The sequence below is a fragment of the Lissotriton helveticus genome, chromosome 1_1 (genome assembly GCF_964261635.1).
Source record: "Lissotriton helveticus chromosome 1_1, aLisHel1.1, whole genome shotgun sequence".
Lineage (NCBI taxonomy): Eukaryota > Metazoa > Chordata > Amphibia > Caudata > Salamandridae > Lissotriton > Lissotriton helveticus.
Window position 1 is genome coordinate 536,255,331 of NC_136057.1, and position 23,729 is coordinate 536,279,059.

The following is a 23,729-nucleotide window of genomic DNA, read 5'->3' on the forward strand; positions in this document are numbered from 1 at the left end:
ACAGTAGCGTTAAGAGGTAGTGTGGTATTTTTGAAGTTTAGCTGTAAGGTGTAGTAAGAGTTTTTTAGGGTTCAGAGATGGGAAGCATTAAGGGTTGGTAACGTGTTTTAGGGTTCACGGAAGGGTGACATAAGGTGTAGTAAGGAGTTTTCACAGTTCACAGAAGGGTAGCAGTGTTAGGCATAATAAGGTAGTTTTTAGGGTTCAGGGATGAGTAGCATTAAGGAACAGTGAGGTTTTCCTGTTCAGGGATGGAAGCGGTTTCCATGGCTCAGGGATATAGGAACTGGCTTTTAGTGTTCTGGGATGGATAGCGTCAAAGAAAAACAGGGTTTTTAGGGTTCATGAAAGGGTGTCATAAAGGGGCCATAAACATTTGTTAAGGGTCATAGAAGTATAATGTCAAGGATTAGTAATGGATTTTAGGGCTCAGGTAAGGGTAGCATTTAGGGAAAGCAAGGAGTTTGTAGGGTTCAGGAAATTGTAGTGTTAAGGGTCAGTAAGAGGTTTTTAGTACTTGAAGTAAATAGAATATAGTTTAAGTAATGTATGTTTTAAAAATAAAATGCATTTTAATGATTACTTTTTGTGAGCCAAGGAGATTTAAAATAGTCTCTCCATCCCGCAAATTGTAGAACTAGCAATTAAAAACATCTTTCTCTCAATGAGTGCATATTAAGGTATCTTAGACGTTGATGGTGGAAATGGAAGGGGAGGTAGCTACTGCTGCAAAACAGCAACACGTTCCTTCTGACTGCCCTCCACCGATCTGTGCTGCTGCTACATTAGAACAGACACCATAATTATCTAATTATCTAAGAGACAAATATCATGGCAGTGCCATGTGATTGACCAAAAGTCAATCTCTGCTGTAATCTAGTAGCTAGATTTGAGCAAGAGCACTGGCTCCAGCAATTTAATAAAAAATGGTTGCAGCTCTTCGAGGGTAAGCTCTTTTTTTCTGTGGTAGTATGCAACTTCTGCCCCACCAAAAAAAATGTACTCCTTCCGATCAACATTTGACAGACCAAAGCCCCTCTCTATAGTACTCTTGAAAACTCTTCATGAGGCTGATTACAAAAGGCCTATTGATAGGTGCACTGTCAAGCCAGACCTAAAAAGAGAGAGAGAGAGAGTGAGTGCCAGATCAATTTAGCCTCTAATAAATATATTTATTTAACACAGTATACTAAAGATGAAAAGACTAAACATTGTCCTTTGATGTTAAACAGGAGAGGGAAGGACATAACCATCCAGTGGTTTAACTGTGAAATCTGCACACAGCAACCTGGGCTCAAATAGCGGCTTTCCTACTTGGCCCAATTGTGTAATACAGTGGTTTAATAGACAATCATGTTGCTTCATGTATAATAATAATATTGGCCATGTATAATACACAGAGCAAAGTGATATCTCTTCCTTCAGTAAAGGCAACCTCACCAGGGCATGGCCGAACCTTGAATGTTTAAGTATTCATCATTTAAAACTATTGCTTTAAATCTAAGGTACTGAAATCAGACACAGCTGTTTAGTACTGTTCAAATGTTATTGACTCTTCTAATATATTATTAGCTTATGTTTGTTGCATGGTTTGTATGCCAAATGGTTGGATGGCTCAGCTCTCTCTTAACTCTCTCTCGATGAATATGCAGTCTTGACCACTTCTAAAGTTCAAGTAAAGCAGTTTCATTACTATTCAAAATGTTCCGGATGAAAGTCCACAAATGCTTTTTAAAACGTTGTCGATTTTACCTTTGCTCCGCTTTGAAATCTACTCTATATAAAACTCCTCTTTTCCTCTCGGATATTTTAACGCGTTAGCCTGCTTTTCAAGTTTTTTGTAGTTTATAGTCTGCATAAAGATCCTTAACATCATGAAATAAAGCACATGTTTACAAATTGAAAATTAAATTGCAAGCATTCCTTTTGGAAGCACACGTTTCGGTCTTAGCTATGGTATAAGTGAGACTTGTAGTGAAAGTGGGAGCGCACATTTAATTTGATGAAAGCCTGGTGAGTCTGAATAAATGTTCCCAAGTACAGTACATCAATAGTTGTTATCCAGGTCAGACCTCATGGAGGTCATTAAAGGGTCACCAGGGGTCGCAGCTGCCACTCCCATATTGCTCCTTGCAACTTTTGGAACTGCCTTTGTGTCCCCTGGCCTCAAAAAACACAAATGGCAGTGTATCAGGAATAGAAGAAAACAATGGGTCTCAAATGAGTCCTGTTTATGTTCTGTTGCTTGACCAGAACTGAACTTTTTTATTCATTATAGCATTATAGCCCACAGCCAAGGGCTGTACCGGTTGTTTACGGCCCTGACCCCGAGTTATAGGCCTGAGACGCAGGCGAGGGCCTCTAACAAGGGTGAGGGCCTTTAACAACTTGTATAGCCCGAGGCAGAAGAGCTATAAGGTGATGAGAATATTCCACCCACTAAGGGTAAAAAGTTCTAAATTTAAAAGGGATAAACATTAAGGCAATATTGGAATGTTGGAACTCCGGACTTAAACCAGTCATTATAAGCCTGGAGCTACCTTATTGTCTTCAATGGAGCTCTCAATAGTCCAATGTTCTACTAGTATTTGCTTACCACTTTTTATTTTGCGCATACACTACATTTTGAAGAACAAATGCACGCTCCAATGATTTAAATTGTTGCTTTCTGCAGTGGTGCCGGAACAATAATTAGAGCAGGTGTTCTGGCCAATGGACATCATCTAACATAAGATCCTTGATTGTATTTTATACGCTGGTGATGTTTGTTTAGAGATATTTTTGCTTTAAGGGAGTGGGCCTTTAATGGCAAATATAGCCTAGCTATGGCGGGCTATAAGGCTAATAGAACATTCTCCCACTAGAGGGCAGAATGTTCTAACAAAAAAAACAATGCCTTAGGGTGCCGAACAGGATTTAAATCCCTTTGAACTCCATGAGGCCTTTGTTGACAGCAACAGCTGTGAACAACAAATATTGGAATGTTGGAGCTCCAGGCTTTCACAAGCCATTAGAAGCCAGACACACTCCATTGTCGTCAATGGAGCTCCCAAAATTCTAATGTTCTAATAGAGTTTGCTTCCCACTATAGAATCAATTTTTTTGCACATACATTACATTTTGAAGCGCCAATGCAGTCTCCAATAAATTAAATTGTTGCTTTCTGCAGTGGAATAATTTTCATGGCAGGCGTTCTGGCACTTTGTTACAGGAAGGTCAGGGGTTCCAACAGCATCCGAGTTTCTTACACTTTCTCTGCTGCTGCAGAACTTTGCACCTTCAAAGGAAAGAAGAGAATCAATCAACAGGTGTATAGCGCAGCACATTAACCCCAGGGAGTATCTGGGTGCTGTGAGTGTGACATCTCAGTCTTGAGTTTCATTCTGAAGTCTGCAGGGGAGGGAACCTTTTCGAAAATAGGGGTAAGGTGGTGTCAGGTCTTGGCGGCGATGTGAGAGAAGGAGCAGCCCCCACTGCAGTGCGATGGATGCTGGGGGGTATACAATGGCTGGTAAAAATATGTGAAAATTCAATCGATGGTTGAGGTAGGCCGGTCTTCGATCGTGTAGAACTTTGTAGGTGTAAATGAGGTTCATGAACTGCCATCTTTTCTGGATAGGGTGCCAGTGGACGTTTCTGAAGTGGGGATGATATGGGTCCATTTTGGAAGGTTCAAAATGAGTCTGGCTGCACTATTCTGCATGACCTGGGGATATTTGAGGAGCTGGGTGGAGATGCCAGCGTAGAGAGTGTTGCTGTAGTTGATGCTGCTGGTGATTAGGGCCTGAGTGACGGTCTTTCTGGTGTTGTCTGGGATCCATCAGAAAATTCTGCATTGTGTGCAAAGGATGTGGGAGGAGGCGGTTGCGTTGACTTGCAGTTTGATGGTCGGTTTGATGTTGAGTATTATGCCTAGGTTGCATGCATGGTCTGAAGGCATGGAAGTTGGTCCGAGTTCTTCTGGACACCAGGTGTGGTCCGATATTGAAGTGTTCTTCCAACTTGTCAGAGTTGAGTTTAAGGCAGTTGTCCCTCATCCTGTTGGCAACATTGGTCAAGGCGTTGCAGAAGTTCATTCTGCGTGTGGAGGGGTCTTTGGTGAATGAGAGGATAAGTTGAGTGTTTTGTGCGTATGAAGTTATGATTAGGCCGTGGATCTAACAATATCTTTGAGGGGGTCATGTATCTATTGAACAGGGTGGGGCTCAGGGATAACTCTTGGGGAATGCCATTTATGATGTCCGTGGGCTCGGAAGTTGAAGGGAGGAAGCCGGATGCTGTGTGTACATCCAGTAGAGACGGAGGCGATCCATTTGAGGGTTTTCTGTTGTATGCCGATGTTGTGGAGTCTGTCGATGAGGGTCTGGGGGGAAACAGTGTTGAATGGCCACAGACTCTCCACAGAGGAGCAGGGTTCTGATGTCGTCTGCGGCGGCAATCAGCGCGGTCTCAGTGTTGTGGTTTGCGCGTAATCCTGATTGGGTGGTGTCAAGTAGGTGGTTTTGTTCCAAGTATTCAGTGAGCTGTTGGTTGATGGCGTTCTCGAGTACTTTGGCTGGGTACAGGAGCATGGAGATAGGTTGATAATTTTTGAGTTCACTGTGGTCGGCAGAGGCTTTCTTTTGGAGGGGTCTAACCTCAACATGTTTCCATCTGTCCGGGAAGACTGCTGTAGAGTTTGAGATGTTGGTAATGCTAGTTAGTTCTGGGCTGGTTGGATCCGAGGTTGAAAAGGTGGTGGGGGCAGGGATTGGGGGAAGAACCTGAGTATATGGATGACATGATGGCTGTGGTGGTCTGAATTGTGAGCAGAGACCAGGAGGTAACCATTCGGCTGATTTGTGCTGGATGGACAAGGCTGTTGAGGTTGATGGTGATGGGTTGGGATCACAGTTGTTTTCGATGGTAGCAATCTTCCTGTGGGAGTAGTCCGAGAGGGTGTTGCAGAGTTCTTGGGAGGGGTAAATACTGTTCTCTGTGACTGCCGGTGATAGAGCGCACATAGAGCAACTAGCTCAGTTTTACCATACTCACCTTGGGTCCATATAACATTCACACTTTGAACTAGTAATCCTGCCTAACCAATTCACTAATTTATTCACTCCATCATACCATACTAAAATGATGTAATTTCAATTCAAGTTATATTGATTGAATCCCCACCCACAATTTTATTTTCCCATGATTTTATTCCGCCCAACAATATTGGTACACATTTTTAATACATTGTATTTGGTAGCTTCTTTTTTAGAGGTCAGATGATCAGGTTCCCAGGAACATCATGGGTAAAAAGTGGGTTGGCAGGGGTTCAATGCCAGTGCTTCAACAAAGTCAGAGTCAGAGTACGCATGTGCAGAATCATCCAAGCTGGAAGATGTGTCAGTGATCAGGCATAAAAGTACGAGCAAGTAGCAAAATCAAAAAGAAACATTTTTAGAATACAGAAAAAAATGAATGCACTGTATACCACTTATCTCTACTCTATTCCCATTATTTTATTTTAACGTGTGCATTAATGCTTAAACAGAACGAACATGATTAGTAGAAGCTGCAGCATAAGCATTAGCATGTGAAATTTAAAGCAGTCATTTCTGGCACTAGTGTGCAGAAGCAAAGTTTTCCCACCAAGCAGAGAGGTACGTCATGCCACGTAGGTGTGACAGACGCATGCGCAGAAGGTTTCCCGCGTTTTCGGCGGCCATTTTAATGCATTACAGTTACTGTTAGTAAAAGCACAAATGTAAGCTTCCCCTAGATGCTAGAAATGTCGTGAAATGTAATTATTAGTAAACAAAACCTGTTGGTTAATATATTATAAGTTATTTAGAGAGGGCTGAATACAAGCAAGTTTCGGAATACGTGAAACCTTGCTCCATCACCGGGTTGGAGAATTCCTTAACTATTTTGAAGCGTTTTTTCATGTGATTGGCTGCGGGATTGATGCTGGCTGTGATGGCCTCTGTGATGCATAGGTGGTAGTTGCTGAGGGCTGCTTTGTGAGAGGCTCTGTTGGCAGGGTTCCTTGTGGCACGCGATCATTTCCCGAATCAGTAGCAGTTGATGTTGGCGGTTGTGAGCTCTGGGGTGTACCAACTGGCTTATTTTTAGGTTTTGTTTGTTTAGACTGGTTTCATCAGGCCGACTCTGTTGGCACATTCATCGTTCCATGCGAATACCTTCTGGACGGCCTGGTCAAGGTCCAATAAAGTTTCAGGTTGGGTGTTGCTGAGGGCCTGGTTCCATTGTGTCTCAGTTACCTTGCTACTGCTACAGTGGGTGGAGCTGATTTGCTTTATAATGGTGTGCTGAGTGTCAGAGATGGTTATGCAAACAATGCTTCGTCAGTCCAGGTGAGTTCTGAGCTATGGCTGAATTTGATTTTGTCGCTGGAGGTGAAAATTGAATTTGGTGTGTGTTCAGCTTTGTACATGGCTGGGTTACCAGTTAGGTAAGGCGGATTTTGCTCAGGTTCTCCAGGAGGGAGTTGGAGTTGTCAATGTTGAGGTCATCAACTTGGAAGTTGAGTAGGATGTAGGACACAGCATAGGCGATGGCAAGAGGGGCGATGAGGTTTGTGATGCATCACAGAAATGCGGTCAGGGTCCTCGGGTCTGTAGACCAGGAAGCCTCTGAGCATGATCTTGGCGTCGGTCTGTAGTTGGAAGTTGAGGTGTTTCACGAGTGGAGTGGGGTCATCATTGGTGACGATGCAACGGATGGGTTCCTCAAAGATGGTGATGTTGCCCTTGCCGTGTTTGTTTGTGTGGTCTCAGTGTATTATTTTGTAGCCTTTGGGTGTTGCTGTGGTGATGTCAGGGTTTGCAGAGGAGCTGAGCCATTTTTCAGTTCTGAAGGCAATGTTCGAGGCAAGGGTGGTGATGGTGTCCCAGATTTCTGTGGCCTGTTTGCAGATGGATCGGGCATTTAACAGGTTGCATTGGAGTGGTTCCGGGTTGTTCATGGTCTTCTGGGCAGTGATGGCACAGGCTCCATTGCAAGATGGTGGTCCTATCTTGCAGGAAAATTGGCACGGGCACCAGAAGAATGGTCCCTTGATCGATCGTGGGGAGGTAGTGCAGCAGCGGTTACTACGGTGTATGTGGATCATGGCCTGGATCTCCTCGACGGTGGCGGGTGGTGGGAGGGCCAGGGGTCACGGCACTGGGCGGTGTCCGGGCACAGATGAGCTTGCTTTGGCATGCCGTCGGTGCTCCAGTGGCGCAGCCATGCTGCATCCTCCATTAAGTAGGTCCTGGGCAGGGGTTGGGGAGTAGAGGTTTTAAAGGCAGCAGCAGAGCACAGTGGTAATGGGCTCATAGACACAAACTACACAACAGCAATAATGGGCCCAACTAAACAAAGCTACACAAAACTATAGTGGGCACAATATGAGCAAACTACCTTTATATAAAAAGGCTGCCTAACCAGGGTTCTGTCACTAGCAGGAACAGCGGTCTAGCGAGGGCGCCACTAGTCTGTGCAGGAATGCAGGATGCAGCAGGCAGTGGCGGATAGTAGAGAGTGAGAGGGAGTGCTCTCAGTGGCACAACAGCAGTGAGCTGCTGGACTGAGCAGGGAAGCTGACACAGGACAGAGAAGAAAAACGAAAACCTAGGAATGAGCTGGCAGGTTATACCTGCATCACATGTATTTATGGTCACCATTTGGTTGCTTTCGTCTGTTCTTCTTTGGCTGTATGGAATATGCGAAGGCTGTGTCTCGACACTGGGTGATGTTTGGTCCTTGACTAGGACTGGACATTTTGAGCTGGCTCTGTGCATGGGCATGTGGGGAAACATCCATGCTGGCTGTATCTGGTTAGATAGCTACCTCAAATCTTACATGGCATATAATGACTGCACTGATAGCATGTCATGGAACTGCATCAATCAATACATATTTGTGGTACAAAAATAAATATATAAATACTTCAGAAACCTGTTGCATCATTTTATTTATTTTGAATGCAATGTTTACTCTATTCAGCAGTGTCCCTACCTTAATGCCATTATGTGAAAAGTCATTTGACAGCACTTTCTCTAGCAACATACAGGTCAAAATATCAGGTGATGCCACTTCCTGTGATGTTATCAGCAGGTGAATATTTGGATGAGGTCACTTCTGCTACCCCAGGCATTTTGTTAAAGTGACATCCAAGTCATACTTTATTGGTTTTGGCCATTCCAAATACATATTTCCACAAAGCTTTCTCAGGCAGAGAGTTCAAGAAAATGTGCTTTCTTCTTTGACATTGTAAAGTAGTCAATGTTAATTAATGCACGTCATCATCAACATAACATTTCTGTGTTTTAACAGAACTGCTGCAATGAAATTAAAATAATGTTGTACTGATTATAACACAAATTCGTTCTGCTTCTTTTATTTCTCAGGAGCCTGTTACAGTTTTTTCTCATGTTGTGACAATCTCCAGCCTTCTGCCTGCCACATCTTACAACTGCAGCGTGACCACTATAAGTCACCAGTCTCCCAGCATCCCCGCCTTCGTAGTCATCACCACTCTGGGTGAGGGCAGCCTTCTTGCTTCTAAATGCTTTGAAAGCAAAGTTTATTAATGTCTATCGAACCGTTTTGACTTATTGTTAGAGAATAGGACTGTGCATGTGAATGCTGTAAAGACGGCCTGAGAGATTCTATGTTTATATCTAGCCAATGAATATTAAAGCAGGGGGATAGAGAGAACTGCAATGAGTTGCTAATGGCTCTGTTTTACGCCCGTTCTTATGTTTTTGAGATTGTTTCTTCCATTGGGTGGGGTCAGGATTCGATATCCAGCTCACAGCAATCTGTCCTGGCACCTTATGTCTGTCGTAAAGAATATCTCATTCATGGCCTGGATTTTTTTTAAATTTATCTGGACAAACTCTTGAGCTGCCTTTAACAGAACCCTCCTATGAGATGTTGCTTCTCTTGAGCCATTTTTCTTTGCACAAACCCCATCCTCTGTATCCCTTCCACTTACCTCGCAACAGTCCCCGGGAGTTCAGTCCCGGCTTCCACTTGAAGGCATCATCACAGGGGACCATCCAGTCAATGAAGGGGTGAGGGCTGGGGCTCGCAGGCCTCCTGAGTTTAAGCCCCATAGCTAAATCAGCTGTTACTAATGAAACATTGAAACTATTATAATCTTTACTCAAACGAGGATTTCAGCCACACCAGAGGATTCAGATGTAATGGGGGTGGAGGTTGAATCTGAATAAAGAACAAAACTACACCCTACTACATATGATCCCTGATGTAAATAAATGTATTAGGGAAGATTGATTCATTCTGGTGCGAATAAAAGAACAATATTCGTCTAGACTCATTTCATTATTTATTTTAAAATCCAAATTGGTGTTCGTCTTTTTTTAACACACTTTTATATATTTATAGATAATTAAATACATATAGACAGAAAGTTGTAATGGTTGAGTTGAGAATGTTTCTTTCCAATTGGACTCTTTTCAAACGTATAATATGCACTTTGTACATGTAAAGCTAGATTGTAAAGTGAAAAGGTGATAGCCGCGAAATGCAGGATTATCGCTGGGAATCCAGCAATATTCCTGCAGCGATAGAGAAATCCTTAGTGATAGGGATAAGTGGATTTAGCCGTTCAATCCACCTCCCATGTCAAATATAGGTTTGTCAGGATTTATACAGACGTTAATAACCTACTATAACCGTGGTTAGCGCAGCTTTTAATATCGCTGTGGGTGTCCTGGCCGGGCAAGTAAATACCGCGAAGGACAGATAGCAATATTTTTAATGTAGTTTAGTTAGGGAACGCCTACTTTGCATCTCATTAGCGATGCATATCGCTAAGATGCGTAGTGTTGTTAATAGGGCAATAAAATTATCACCGCCTTAGCAGCAAAAAGTGCCGCTAAAGCGGTGATACTGCCCTTCATAATATGCCCCAAAGTGTGTGAAGGAGTGGGCAAGGACATTTTATTATTTCAATGATATTAGTGGTAATTGAGAAGGAAGATTAGAATTCAGAGGCTATGTGGGCAACATTAGAACGTGAGATATTTGGGGAAGTGTGAGTGGGAGTATTATTTCAAGGCGTTTTGGAGGATCAGTGGGCCAAATTGCTAGTGAGCTAGGAACAGTGGGGGCAGATTTACAAGCCCCTTGCATCACTTTTGTGCTGCCGTTGAGTCACTTTTGTGACGCAGCGGCGGCGTAAAAGTTGCGGCCCATTTACAACATGACGCATCTAGGGAGATGCGTTGTAAAGCCCTGGGTCACATTATACTTGTGCCAGGTATAATGTATGCAGGGTATGCAAAAACCCACATAGAACTAGCGCAGTGAAATTTACAAGATTTGTCTGCATCACACTACGCCTTCACTGCGTCAAACTCCCTACCTCTGCTCAGACCAGTCGTAAGGATTGACGCAGGGAATTTTACATGGGACCTACCTATGATTTCTGGCACATTGCTGGAGTTGCGTCACTTTTGTGACAAACTCCAACAATGCGTCACTTTTCCTCCAACAGATGCGTCAGAATTTCTGACGCATCTGTAATTCCTTGCGCCATGGTGCACATTATTGTAAATACAGTGCATCCATAGTCGTGCAAGTACATTTGGAGGCGATGCAAGGAAACTGATGCATCTATGCAGATGAGTCAGTTCCTTGGAAATCTGCCCTAATATTTCTAGCAGGTAAGACATGATATATGAGGAAATTCATGTCACATTCTGTAACGTATATTCAGTTTCACAAGGTTGGTGCTGTATAAATTAAAATTACCTTACACCTGGAGACAGGATAATAAATAACAGACCGGGGCTTCAGCCATTATCTTGAAAATCTGCGTAAAACAATTAAGATGATAATGTTTGAGTCAACATTTCAATTCTGAACAATTATAGAAGAACATTAAAAAAACACGAACCGTTTGACCTGGCACCTTTGGCATGGCATTCCACCATCTTTTTTTTGCCTTCACCTGTCCTCTTTTCTGCATTCATTTTTGTCGGCTTTAGCATTCAGCATACTTTACCACCGCGAGCCAGTGCTAAAAGGCTTCAGCTGACACCCCCAAACAAAACCTACACCTAAAATTAACCTACTCCAATTAAACTTGTAAGCCCCTAGCAAATGGTGCTATATGATAGAGAGGTGATGTTTACACTCAAGTGAATTGTAATTTTAAATCCTCTTTAATGGTCAAGTTGTATTTTTAGTCACAATTCTGAAAATGGAATTTTTTGAAAATGTTGCTTTTCTCAATCATATGTGCCATCTGCCAGTGCCTAGGTCACATGACTGAGAATGACTCTGCTGTTGGAGATTGTATATTGCTTCCTGAAATCAACACAAAGGGGGTTTAGGTGTTGACAGGATGACTGCAGAGGGGCTGTACCCACCACCACTTGCACTTCAAAGGGCTTTTCCTCCTGCACACTCAAAGGAACCTGACACCTGGCCTATCCTGCCTTTTTCGCCCTCAGACTGTTTGGAGTACCCCAGAGCCAGATTTGAGGGTAGGACAGGCAGTCCCCCAACACAAAGGCTGGCACCAGGTATACATTTTGGATCTCCAGAGCCACATATTGAAACATGTGTGGACCTATCAAAAATTCAGAAGAAGGACTGCCCTGCTGCTCAAAGGACTGCCTTGCATTCTGAGAAGGAAGATTGGACCTGCTTGTCTTCATCCCAGGCCACCCAGAGTGACTTCAGGGGTCAGTTAGATTACCTTGTGTGTGAGCTACGGGACACAACAAGCTTCAGAAGCCTCTCTGCATATGCTTTGCTGACATGCTACAACTGGACCAGCCAGGACCTAAACTGTGCCCACTGGCTTCTTCTGGAGTGTGTCTTGATCCCTAAGTGGCGCCCTGGGGGTCCTGGCTGGCATCAGTGAAAGCTCCCCCTGCAAGAAACGGTGAAAGTCCTTAGGTTTCGGATCCTCGTAACCATGAATAGGCCCATTAGTGTCAAGACTCTGACGCCTGTGAGAGAGCACAAGTTTGAAAAAAAATGTATAAGTACGCCATATTTACAAGCACGTAGTTAGTTTAAACATGTTTTGCACACGAGTGGTTTATATTCAGTAGTGAAACGTATAGAATGTTAAGTAGAGTAACTATAATTATAACGGTGTGAGATTAATGTAGAAATGTTGGAATATATGTGAAAACCTCATGTTCTCATGTTAAAAAGAGTCATGTCCGAATTAAATGTAACTTTGAAAATCCAGTATTATGTGTAGGCCTTAGGGCAATTCACAGCAAACCTGAACGTGCTGCTAAATTAATGTGAGATAAAGTTGACATGGTTCTTTGACTTTATATTAAACTTTAAAACTTAAATTTGGTCAGTGGTCATTTAGAGTGGTGTATGTTCTTAAATTGATTGATTTATTGCGAGATTACCTTTTACTCAAGACAGGTACCAACGATTCAGTCGACATAGTTTGGGATTTGGTAAGATAATTAGTAACCAGTAATCCCGCGTTAGCACCTGTGACGACCACCAATACAAAGTTCTGTTGAAACTTGCTCATGGCGAGATCTGCACTTAACACTACAGCAACAATAGCCCACGACGACTGCCAACATGAAGCTACAGCACTGATAATCAACAATGCTGTAACTGCTCTTCGTGCTATAGCGATGATCATCTGCAGCGCTCAGTCTCCTCCTCACACCCTCCTCCAATGCAAACAGAAAATCAACACTGGACTTAGAAAGTATATTTTTAGCGGGACTTATCTGGTCCCTATATCCGATCAGCATTCCATTGCGGTCAGTCTGAACCTGTGACTTTCCCTTGGTCTAGCGTGACCAGATGACCTTGATTTGGTGCTTTGTGCTTTTAGGCACTATTTTCACGAAACCTTTTTTAAATTGAATATCTCCCGTTCTACTAATTGGATTTTTCTTTTTCTGGTATAATTTCATTTATTAAAACTTACTTTATTTCCTCAATTGGTTTGGTGTTTTCCTTTTGTTGTGTTTTCACCTTATTACTGTTTGTGTGCTGCATAAATACTTTACACTTTGCCTCTAAGTTAAGTCTGACTGCTTTGTGCCAAACTACCAGAGGGTTGAGCACAGGTTAATGTAGTGACATTTGTGGATGAACATAATAAGGATTGTGGTAGTTGGCTGAAAGGGGCTTTCACCTCTCTCAACCAATAACCCAATTTCTAACACAAACTGCCCTCAAATAATGTTTTTGAGAATTGATTGAATGTCATTTTAAATAAAAAATATACATCAATCAACACGCATGTTCTAGAAGGCAAGTAGGATATTGTCACTTTTAAGTGCAGTTATCAACATCCATCTAGACATGCGGCTACTCATTAGATGTGATATGTATTTCACATATGTTCCATTGTGTTTCCTGTTCTGCTAAACTGATATCTTGCAAAGTCAAATGTAGTAACTCATTTCATATCTAAATACTGTTCATTGTCTTAAAATAGTTCAGACATGTAAAACAGTATTAATTTGTATTTATAATAGTATAATTTGCAATTGAAACATCTTGAATGTACTCTTTCGCTGCTTTGTAAATTAACCTGCTTTGTTTTGCCTAGTTGCAGAGATGAATCCTAATGTGGTTGTCATATCTGTGCTGGCCATTCTAAGCATTCTTTTGATTGGTTTGCTGCTCATTACGCTAATAGTACTCCGACGGAAGCATCTGCAAATGGCCAGGTAAGTAAAAGGCAATTTTTTTGCCATTTACCATTTTTTTATAGCAAGGAAAAAATGTAACCTAGTGAAATACTGTTTCCCTACTTGATATTCAGGATTGATGAATATTTTGAAAGACATTTTATTGTAGTTCACTAAACATCAGGCAGATCTGATTGATTAGCTTATTGATTGGATGATTGATTTCATATATGCAGAATGCTGTGCAATTGTAAAGAGATCTCCAGGTGATAATGTATTTGGTAACCTCAACCACATAGCAATTGGGACAGCAAGTGTTTTCAGAAACTACTTGGCGCAGTGTTTCCCAAATAGAGGGTGGGTCATGAGACGATTTTTGGTGGTCTGTGAAAGTCTTAGAAATATATAAAGATGCATTTAAATTCTGTGTGTATCCCGTCACTTTTGTTGAGCTTCAATAATAGAGGTCAAATGTCAGACTATGGGGTTTATTACGATTAATTCCGTCCGACACTGTCAAGTAAACGGGACAAACCGACCACCTAGGTTGCATGTATTACGGCCGTAAACTGTCCGTACTACATGCTCCCATAGGGAAATGGGAGGTGGTGTTAATCTCTCAAGGTGCCTCCCACGGGGTGCAATGATTAACAGGGGGGCACCATAGCTGCCCACTCAGCCTCCAACCAGAGGCCTCACAAACAAGGGGGTCCCCGAACATGCTTTCCGACAGGGTTTCCATATCGGAAAGGCCGGCATGGCAACCCTGCCGAAAACCATGCATCGTAATCCCAAGGGCGGAAAGACCACACTTCGGGATTACGAGCCGGCCTCTGACTGGCTGATGGGCACCTTGAGAATGACCGGCTGGTTTCAATTCTGACCGAATCATAATCAGCCAGTCACAATTTAAACCAATGATGGCGGTCGGAAAGCCTCTGACTGAAGGTCAGAGGCTCTTCGGTCAGAGGCTTTCTGACCGCCTTCGTAATAAGCCCCTATGTCTACTGTCAAATAACTGCTTTTTTTGTACATGGGGATTGGTGTTTACAAACTCCTCTCAGTTTGTAGTCACAGAAAGAAAAGTAAAGTGAATTATGTGACTATCTTGTTGGGGTACATAGTGTGTGAAAGGAAAGACTGTAGGATGTCATTTTTTGTAATACACAGCAAAACGTAAATTAATTGTACACATTTAGTAGTTTACTTTTTCTGTAATTCTGAAGCATGATGGAAACAATTGTTTTTTAACAGGACCAAAAAGGATCAAGATACTTTTACATAGATATGCACATATTTTAAATATTCAGTGAAACCCAATTTCCACATATTATCATTTGTATGCATTAAAGTTTTATCAGTAAAATTGCCATGTAAGCAACTTTAGTGGGCATTTTAATAGAAAATGTGCTCTCTGTACTTGACATTGCGCTACCTCATGATGCTTTAGTTACATGAAAAAATTGCCGCGGTGCAAAATCCGCTGCGCAACTGGGTAATTAATGAGTGGCCGTGTTTCGGACGGCCCCCGACCATCATCCGCACACGCCCACTGTGACATCGGACAGCCGAGGGCCGTCTGATGCATGCAATGGGTTAAAGCAAGGTGGGCCACAAAAGTTTGTCATGGTAAAAAGTGAGTTGTGCTTTTAAAAAGTTATGGAAGCACTGACTTAGAGACTCCAGGTTTGTACTACTTTAAGGGCATTCCACACTTTGCACACCATTCCATAAATAAGCTGCTCTTTTGGTTCTAATTTATATTGTGGATTGTATAGTAATCAGCTCAACACCGTGCTCCCAGTTTTTCAGAAAATAGATCAAAACTGACATTAACATGACAGAAAATCGCCAAAACTTTACAATGAATAACACAGACTGGCTGTATTTTTAGGCATCTCCTATCCAATGTGTATTTCCTATACCCTGATGCCCAAATCCTTCCAATTGAGCTGTTGACATTATAACAATTTCTGCAAATCCATCCCCACATATTACCCTTGCTGGTATTATCCATCCGACGTTACCCTCAATTTATTTTAGTTATAAACATGGAACGGTATTATGGTGGCACAGTATAAAACACCAATAAAAAATAAATAAATAAACAGATGTCGTCTTGTGGCAGCATTCAGTGGCACGTCACTTCAGTTTAAAATGTTTTCGGATGATCACATGCAGCCAGGAGAATGCTGGGTAAGCATATTCGTTTCTCTTGAATCTCTCTATGAGGCTAATAGGCATTGCATTTTAGTCTCTCTTTAGTTTGAGATTAGATGCACTGGAAAGGCCCTATCAAGGGTATAACTCTTTTCCATGTTCGAATTTAGGACTGCTCCCTCAACTAGGCTGGGGCATATCTTGCTCAGAAACATTGGGGGTGGGAGGTGTGTGGGGGTGTTGGGAAGGTGACCTTCAGATTTTCCAACAATCACACTGACATATCTAATTAAAATACAATAATACAACATGAGGGCCTGAGGGGGGTGTAAGGAGCAGTGGTAACAGAGAGGAATGTTGGTTGTTAGGGGTAGTAAGTGGTAGGAAACATATGGCCTTATTTATGAGGCCTTGCAACACTTTTGCACTGCTGTTGCGTCACTTTTTGTGACACAGAGGAACAATCCACCGTGTTGCTCCCTATGTACAAAGTGATGCATCTAAGCATTTGCGTCACTTTGTAAATCTCTGCGCTACATTATGCCTGCATCAGGTATAATTTTGTGCAGGGTGAGCGTTCCCCTGCAAAAAGCCTCGTGGAAGTGGCACAGTGAATTCTATCAGATTTCACTGCGCCACTTCTAGTATGCCACTGCGTCAAAACTTAAGGCCTCCCTCAACCGCAGGCATAAGACTGATGCACTAAAGACACATTGCTGGAGTTGCTTCTGTTTTCAGACACACCCCAGCAATGCATCAGTTTTGCGCCTACAGATACGTCAGAAATACTGACGTGTCTGTAACTCCTTGCAACATGAAGCACCGTACACTAAATATGGCGCATCCATTGTGTTTCAAGGAGGGCGCAGTGAAAACTATTGCATCGCTGTTTTCACGCAGCGATGCAACAGTTTTCAAAATGAGGCCTTTAATATTTTGTAAAACAACCAACAGTGTGTGTTTTCGTCTCTGTATATAACACCCCAAACACCCCCTTGAGGCTACGCGGCTGCAACTAGGTCTCTGTGTTTAATTGAGATCAGGGAGGATACTTTAATAAGAAAAGAACATTGAAAGAGAAATTATTTTTGTGTAGAACAATATTTTTCTTGCTGCCTAAACTCTAATGGCCACATGCATCAAACGATTTTGGAGTCGCAAACGGTGCGAATCGGAAAATTCGGCCGTTTGCGATTCCAAAATCTCTTTTTGGTATGCATGAAACAATTTTTAAAAAACCGCAATTTTTTGCATTTCCTAAAAATGCGATTGCATTTAAGGAATCGCATGTGTGCGATTCCTTAAATGCAATGCATGAATGTTTTTAAAAATGCGAATTTGGGAATAGGAGGTGCAAATTAACACGAGGTTGACCCTCGTGTTAATTTGAGAAATCTTTCAAAAATGCTCAAAAAAGTATTTTTGAAATTGTCATGTTACGCACACACATGTCTTTTGGACATGTGTGTGTGAAACTTGCACTTAAAAAACATTTCAAGGGTGCAGGGGGGGGTCCTTTGGACCCCCCTCAGCACCCTTGAAATGCATCAACAACTTGTCATTCGCAAAATAAAGTTCGCAAACAGCTAATGCCTTTCCATTGATTCCTATGGGCCTCTAGGCCCATAGGAATCAATGTAATGCCATTCCTTAATTGCGATTCGCAATTAAGGAATCGCAAATACCGAAAATTAAGAAATCCTAAAAACTTTTAAGATTTCTTGATGCATAGGATTTTGCAATTCCTGAATTGCGATTCCTTAATTTTCGCAATTTAGGAATTGCAAAATCCTACAATGATGCATGTGGCCGTAAGTACTGTTAAAACTCCGTTTTTTATTTAATAAAAACATACCGTTTTTTCTCCCTTTAAACCGGTATATGAATTTTGGTCAGTTCTTCGTTTCCATACTACCTACATTACATCAGGTTTATCAGCACTTAACTCATGCTGACTTGATGCTGTCAAGCAAGTTAAGGCTTTCAGTCACTAGACAAGGAATTCAAAGCTCGAGTTTTGTAACACACTATGAAGAGCTGAGTGTCATATACATATACCTATATATTGTCTGATAAACTAATCTTAAGCCTAAATAGAGTAACTAGATAAATGTTGGCAATTATGCATTGAAGGACGAGCCCTAGAGAATATCACAGAACAACTTAGTCAGTGGATAGAGGAACACCCCTATCTTCACATTCTGAGGTTATTACAGAACCATGCATATGGGCACTCATAGCCACTTCCACCTGGACCAACCTGTCTAAAAATATCAAGGTCAAAGGGCACAGGCAGCTCAAGAGGACTAGGACTTCCACATAACTGATATCAATGACCTTCAACAATTGTACCAAGTATCCACTGATGCTGTTACTGTCAAAAACCCTCTCTGAAAAAGGATTTACTAGCATGAAAGCACTCATCAGTCCCTTAACTTCTTCCACCTGGTTGACCACCATCTTGTCTCTCCATTTAGAAACGGCCAGCAGGACTGAAATGGGCTTAACATTGAAAAGAGATTAACTATCTAGGTTAGTTTTATATTTTAACGCGTACTGCAAGTTTAATGATTTGTCAATCAGGAGTTCAATGATCAGAGCAAGTACTTCATTGTGGGCTTTATGCGCTATGCATGTAATGGACTAATTAAATCTATTGATTTACCATTAACATCCTCAACAGCAGAATTATTTTGCCTTCGGCAATAATGTCTCAACAAACTGCAACTAAGTTTCAACTTTGATTGAGCGAGAAGTAAGTAGGGATTTTGTCCATGTAAAATAACATCAATTGCATTACCTTGTGAATTGCTAAATGCATTCAGAAAGACTCCTGATGTTTTATTAATTAAGAAACTACCTAGATTTGAGGATAAAAATGTGTAGACTGAAATTTCCATTGTCCTGACAAATGATTGGCAACCTCTTCACTCTCAGCAAATTAAACGTTCTCAGATCTGTTCAAGTGTCCAAGACATTTTGATATCGACCAATGATTCTTTTTGGAAGTATATCTAACACAAGTTTGCGATCATTTGGAATCATATTGAAGATCAGATGTTGAGGGATACAAGTAAGACCCTGTACATGTTCTGCTCACTTAATTATTATCAAACAAGTTGCTCAGAATTTTGCAATGTAAAGTTTGTTGACCTTCTGGAACTTGTGCAGCTTTCAGCTTTGATAATTACATAATATACCCTTCTCCTTGGATCCCTTATTCCGCCAAAGATGGAAACTTTGCAAGTGATGGAAACATATCTTCAACTGGGTCAAAACATCAATCACATTCATCATTTTGGTATATGTGTATTGCATATGCCATTTTGCAAAAGTATTGCTCCTCCAAAAGCACAATTTTTAAGGGATATTATATTCCCCTTACCCTTTGTCTGGCTCATGGAAGGGAAACATGCCTCCCATACTATATAGCAAGACTTTAAATTTAAAATAGACCTCGTCCCATCACTTTCCCACATGACTTCCTGTGAAATGATGTTTCCTGCTATTTTATTAATTTCAGAATGTATTCCTTATGGGTGCCCTTTGTACCAATGAAATGAAAAAGGGATTTCTAAAACACACTAATGCCCAAAGCCATCTAGTCGCTGGCCTTAGATAGGTAAGATGTGTAAAGAAGGAGAAATAGAATTAAACGTTAAATAACCATGGGGCATATTACCGAGATGTGCGTTGCAAAACGCACAACGCACATCTCCGTATCGCCGGCTATTGTCGGATTTCATCGCCTAATTAGCGCGCAATTATCAATGCGCATCAGGCAGGCGATCAGAAATCCGGCGATAGTCGGCGATATGGCACATTAGCACATGAAAACAAACGTTGTTTTCATGCGCTAATGTGGGCCTTGATAATATGGGGGGGTGGTTTCAGCTTTATGATCCACACCCCCATGTTAACAATGCCTAACGCCTGGTCCGAGCAGGCGTTGGGAGACCTGCGATAAATGAGTTTATCGCAGGTTTTTGTCTCCCACCTTTACATGTGGTTGGATGTAGGAACACCCACTTTGCATTTCATTAGCGATGTTTATCGCCGACATGCAAAGTGGGCTCGGGCCAGACTTTAAAGTGCCCTTGGTAATAGGGCTCTAGCTGTATCGCCGCTTTCTCGGCACAATTCGCCGAGAAAGCGGCGATACAAGCCCTTGGTAATATGCCCCCATGTTCTAAGTGCCTTCTTGAAAGCTAGCAGATTGATGGCCCCTTTCAATGTGTGAGGGAGAGAATTCTGCAATCTGGTAGTGCCTATAACAAAGCCTCTGCCACCCCAGTTTGCGTTCTTAAATTTAGGCACCATGGTATTGAGCTCTGCCATGGACCGGAGTGATCTGGGTGGGATATACCATTGAAAGCAGTTCCTAGGATAATCAGGGCCATTGCCCTGAAGGGATTTGAAGGCAATACACAATGCTTTAAAATCTTTAAGCTTTTTGACCCGGAAGCCAGTGTAGGTGACTGAGTGCAGAAGACACAGAGGAATACCTAGAAGAAGGCGAGCTGCCACATTCTGTACAATTTGGAGTTTAGACAAGGCTTTCTTCTTGATGTTTATGAACAGGGCATTGCAATAATCGATCATTGAAAGTACCAAGGCAGTCATCACTGTATTTTGAAGCTCAGGGGGAATAAAAGGGAACATTTTCTAAGGAATTTTAAGGTGAAAAAAGAGAACGATGTGACAGCATTGACCTATCCCTCAAAGCATAGGTTGCTGTCAAGGACAACTGCAAGATTCCTTGCTTTGTCAACTGGGGTAGGTAAATTTCCCAATTCCTGTGGCCACCAAATAGGGCTCCAGAAAGTAGTGTTCCTTTCAACCAGTATGACCTCTGTTTTGCTAGAGTTGAGCTTTAAACAATTTAAGGTCATCCATGTTCCCACTTCCAGCATACAGTCCTGGAAACGGAGAGCAGTTTAATCAGGGTTGCTGGCTACCGATATCACTATTTGTGTATCATCGGCGTAAGATACCTCAGTGAATACATGGGATTTATTCAGTCTAGACAGCGGGCCACATAAACACTAAAAAGTGTGGGACTCAGTAACCACACTTGTTGTACGCCACATGGTAAGGAAAAGGTTGGGGAGCAATAATCTTCCAGAGCCACAAACTGTTCACTATTCTCACAACAAGAGGTAGGTAGCGATAAGGCGAGACCTTTTATCCCTCTATTTTTTTTGTTTTTTTTCTCATCTCACCAATAAGCTTCTGCAGATCTTAATCGAAAGCCATCATTACCAACTGGGCGCCCTGCGGCTTACTGCACTTGCATAGGTCGACCTGACCAGCCCCGTTTTATGAAGGCTTGGTGTAATCATAGGGCCAGGAGGAGAGGCAGCTCGATGTATATTTATCTCAAGTCTTTGCCCCAACTCATAAGGGGCTGCCAGATGTTTATCGAGTTTTCCCCTGTTCCATTCTGATCTAAGTGAGCCATAGCAAGTGTGGCTTTAAGCCAGTCCTCACATTTCGGGGGCTGTGGGTCTTTCCACTTCATACAGATCTCTCTCCGGGCGAGTATCACCAAATAGAGCAGCAGCCCACTATGAATCTGTGATGCCTTCTGAGTGAACAAACCATCATCACCGAAAAACACAAATGGTAGATTAACCTTGATGTTAACTTTAAAAATACCACTAATGATTTCTCCCACCCCCTTCCAAAAAGTTCTTAATTCGGAACAGTCATGAAAGATATGGATGTCATTAGCATTCAGAGACATGCACCTTGGACATTTAGGGTTGGACTGTGGGGCAAAGTTGGCTATCTTGGCCGGGTAATAGTAAAGTCTGTTGACAACGAAAAAATGATTCTTCTTTAGGCAAGCTGGTTTGATAAATTTATAAAGTAGTTTCGGAGAGGGCTCATACTGGTCTACTATATTAGACTTGAAGGGGGACTGATTCCAAACTGAGAATTGCAATGGGAGTTCCAGATCTTCTGCATCCAGAAACTTCTTATCCCAAATAGAAATCTCTTTCTTTTTTAGATGTGCCGATTGAAGAAAATGTTCCATTTCACAATCTCCTCTTATCTCCCTCTTTTCTGCACCGAACGAGGATACGAGTTGTAAATACTGCCTTGCTCCCTTGTCTCCCCAAATAAAGCTCCCGATCTTATTTTGAATCTTGCAAATACTCTTACTCTGGAAAATCAAGGGAACAGCGTATGTCAGGTTGGGAGGATAACCATCTTCACCAGATTAACCCTGCCATTAGATTGTCGGGGTAAGATTCCTCCATCTAGCAAAGAGGAAATCTATTTCCTTAGTGATTTTGTTCAGGTTGATCTAGGGGATTTTATCAATGGAGATGCCCAAATAATTTAGCTCTGTACTAGTAGTGCCCTCCCATTGGTCGATGTTCCAGTACATCACCTCTGTTTTAGAAGTATTGGCTAAATTGCCGGAGAAAGAGCCAACTTCTTCCGAAAGGACTTTAACCCGTGGTATAGCCACCCCCGGATTACTAGTGTATAACATTAAATCATCAGCTACAGGGCTCACTTACACTGATAAAGTTGGGATTTAAAAGGGTAGATTGAGTCCTCCAATCTAATTGCTTGCACCAATGTCTCTATATAGATATTAAACAACAGAGGGGAAATAGGACAACACTGTCTTGTTTCCCTCTGAATGTTGAAACTGGAAGTCATCATACCGTTCAACAGGATCCATGCCGATGCTCCCTGATAACACTTTCTCAGAGTTTGAATAAAAATGGGACCAAAGCCCATTGCTCCTCGGACTTCCCAAAGGTACACCCAACAGACCTTGTTGAATGCCTTGGCCCCATCCAAGGCCACTATGGCCAAAGGATCTGATCTCGCCATGGTCAAGTCGTTGTTACTGATCAACAGCTGTGTCTGCTCCTGAATGTACCTCCCTGTTACGAAGCCCTTCTGATCGATGTTAACTAAGCTGGGGATCAGTTTAGCCAATCTCCCCGCTATAATACCCATAAAGATCTTATAATCGTCATTCAGCAGGGAGATTGGATGATAAGAGTCAGCTTTCAGGGGGTCCTTTCCCGGTTTCAGGATCAAAACAATGGTTGCTTCCTTCCAGGACTTGGGGACCTGGCTTGTCGGGCTATACACCGAATTAAACATAGTAGCCAATGCCGGGGCAATTCATTTGATAAAAATTTATAAACTTAATTTGGAAGTGCATCCATTCCCACTGCCTTATTATTTTTACATTTCTTATTTGATCTTTAATCTCTTCTAAAGTGATAGGGGCATTGAGATTGTCATGACTGTCGTCTGTTAGAGATGGCAGAGATTTCCCTCTCAGCCAAGTTTGTATATGGTCCAGGGAAGGAACCAAATCCTCTTTATAGAGATCCGAAAAGAGGGAGAGTAGGCAGGCTTGCATGTCCTCTATATGGCGCCGGCCTTCTCCCCATACTCAAAGTTTTGCATGTTTTTAGTGATCCATTGAGCCCTGCACCTCTGACCCAGTCTACCCCTATACTCCTGCCTAGCACCTTCCAGGTCGCCCTGAACTTGTGCTAACCTACCTGGACTCCCATGACTGAGTCGATTCCTCTCGGTCTCTTAATACAAAATTCTCCCCTCAATAGTATGTAGCTCCCGGGCCTCAGCCCTATTCTTGTAACAAATAAAACCATGTAGCCTGCCACTCAGGTTGGCCTTAAAGGCGTCCCAGACAAAATTCATAGTCGTCGAGCCAATATTTATTAGGAAGTAATCTAGGGAAGATGATTTAATGGCCCGGATAATCTCGGGGTTCAACAGCATAGTTCTATTGAGAGTCCATCTAAATTGTAGCATACATCTCTTCCTAAGATATGAGAACGTCACCGTGGCATGATCGGATAGGTGACTTGGTAATACAGAAATCCCCGTTAGAATGTCCAGGGTAGACTGGTCAGT

General features: G+C 42.2%; 1 protein-coding gene across 6 annotated transcripts in view; it reads left to right on the plus strand.

Moving 5' to 3' along the window:
* The window catches only part of PTPRO (protein tyrosine phosphatase receptor type O), a 1,002,672-nt gene that overhangs the window by 739,448 nt on the left and 239,495 nt on the right, over positions 1-23,729 (plus strand). For 4 of the 6 annotated variants that reach the window (XM_078674019.1, XM_078674014.1, XM_078674016.1 and 1 more), the window contains exons 14-15: positions 8,391-8,523; positions 13,568-13,688. In XM_078674019.1, coding sequence (XP_078530145.1) covers positions 8,391-8,523; positions 13,568-13,688 — 254 coding nt within the window. The remainder of the gene's footprint in view (positions 1-8,390; positions 8,524-13,567; positions 13,689-23,729) is intronic. The other 2 variants (XM_078674018.1, XM_078674015.1) reach the window with 1 other exon arrangement.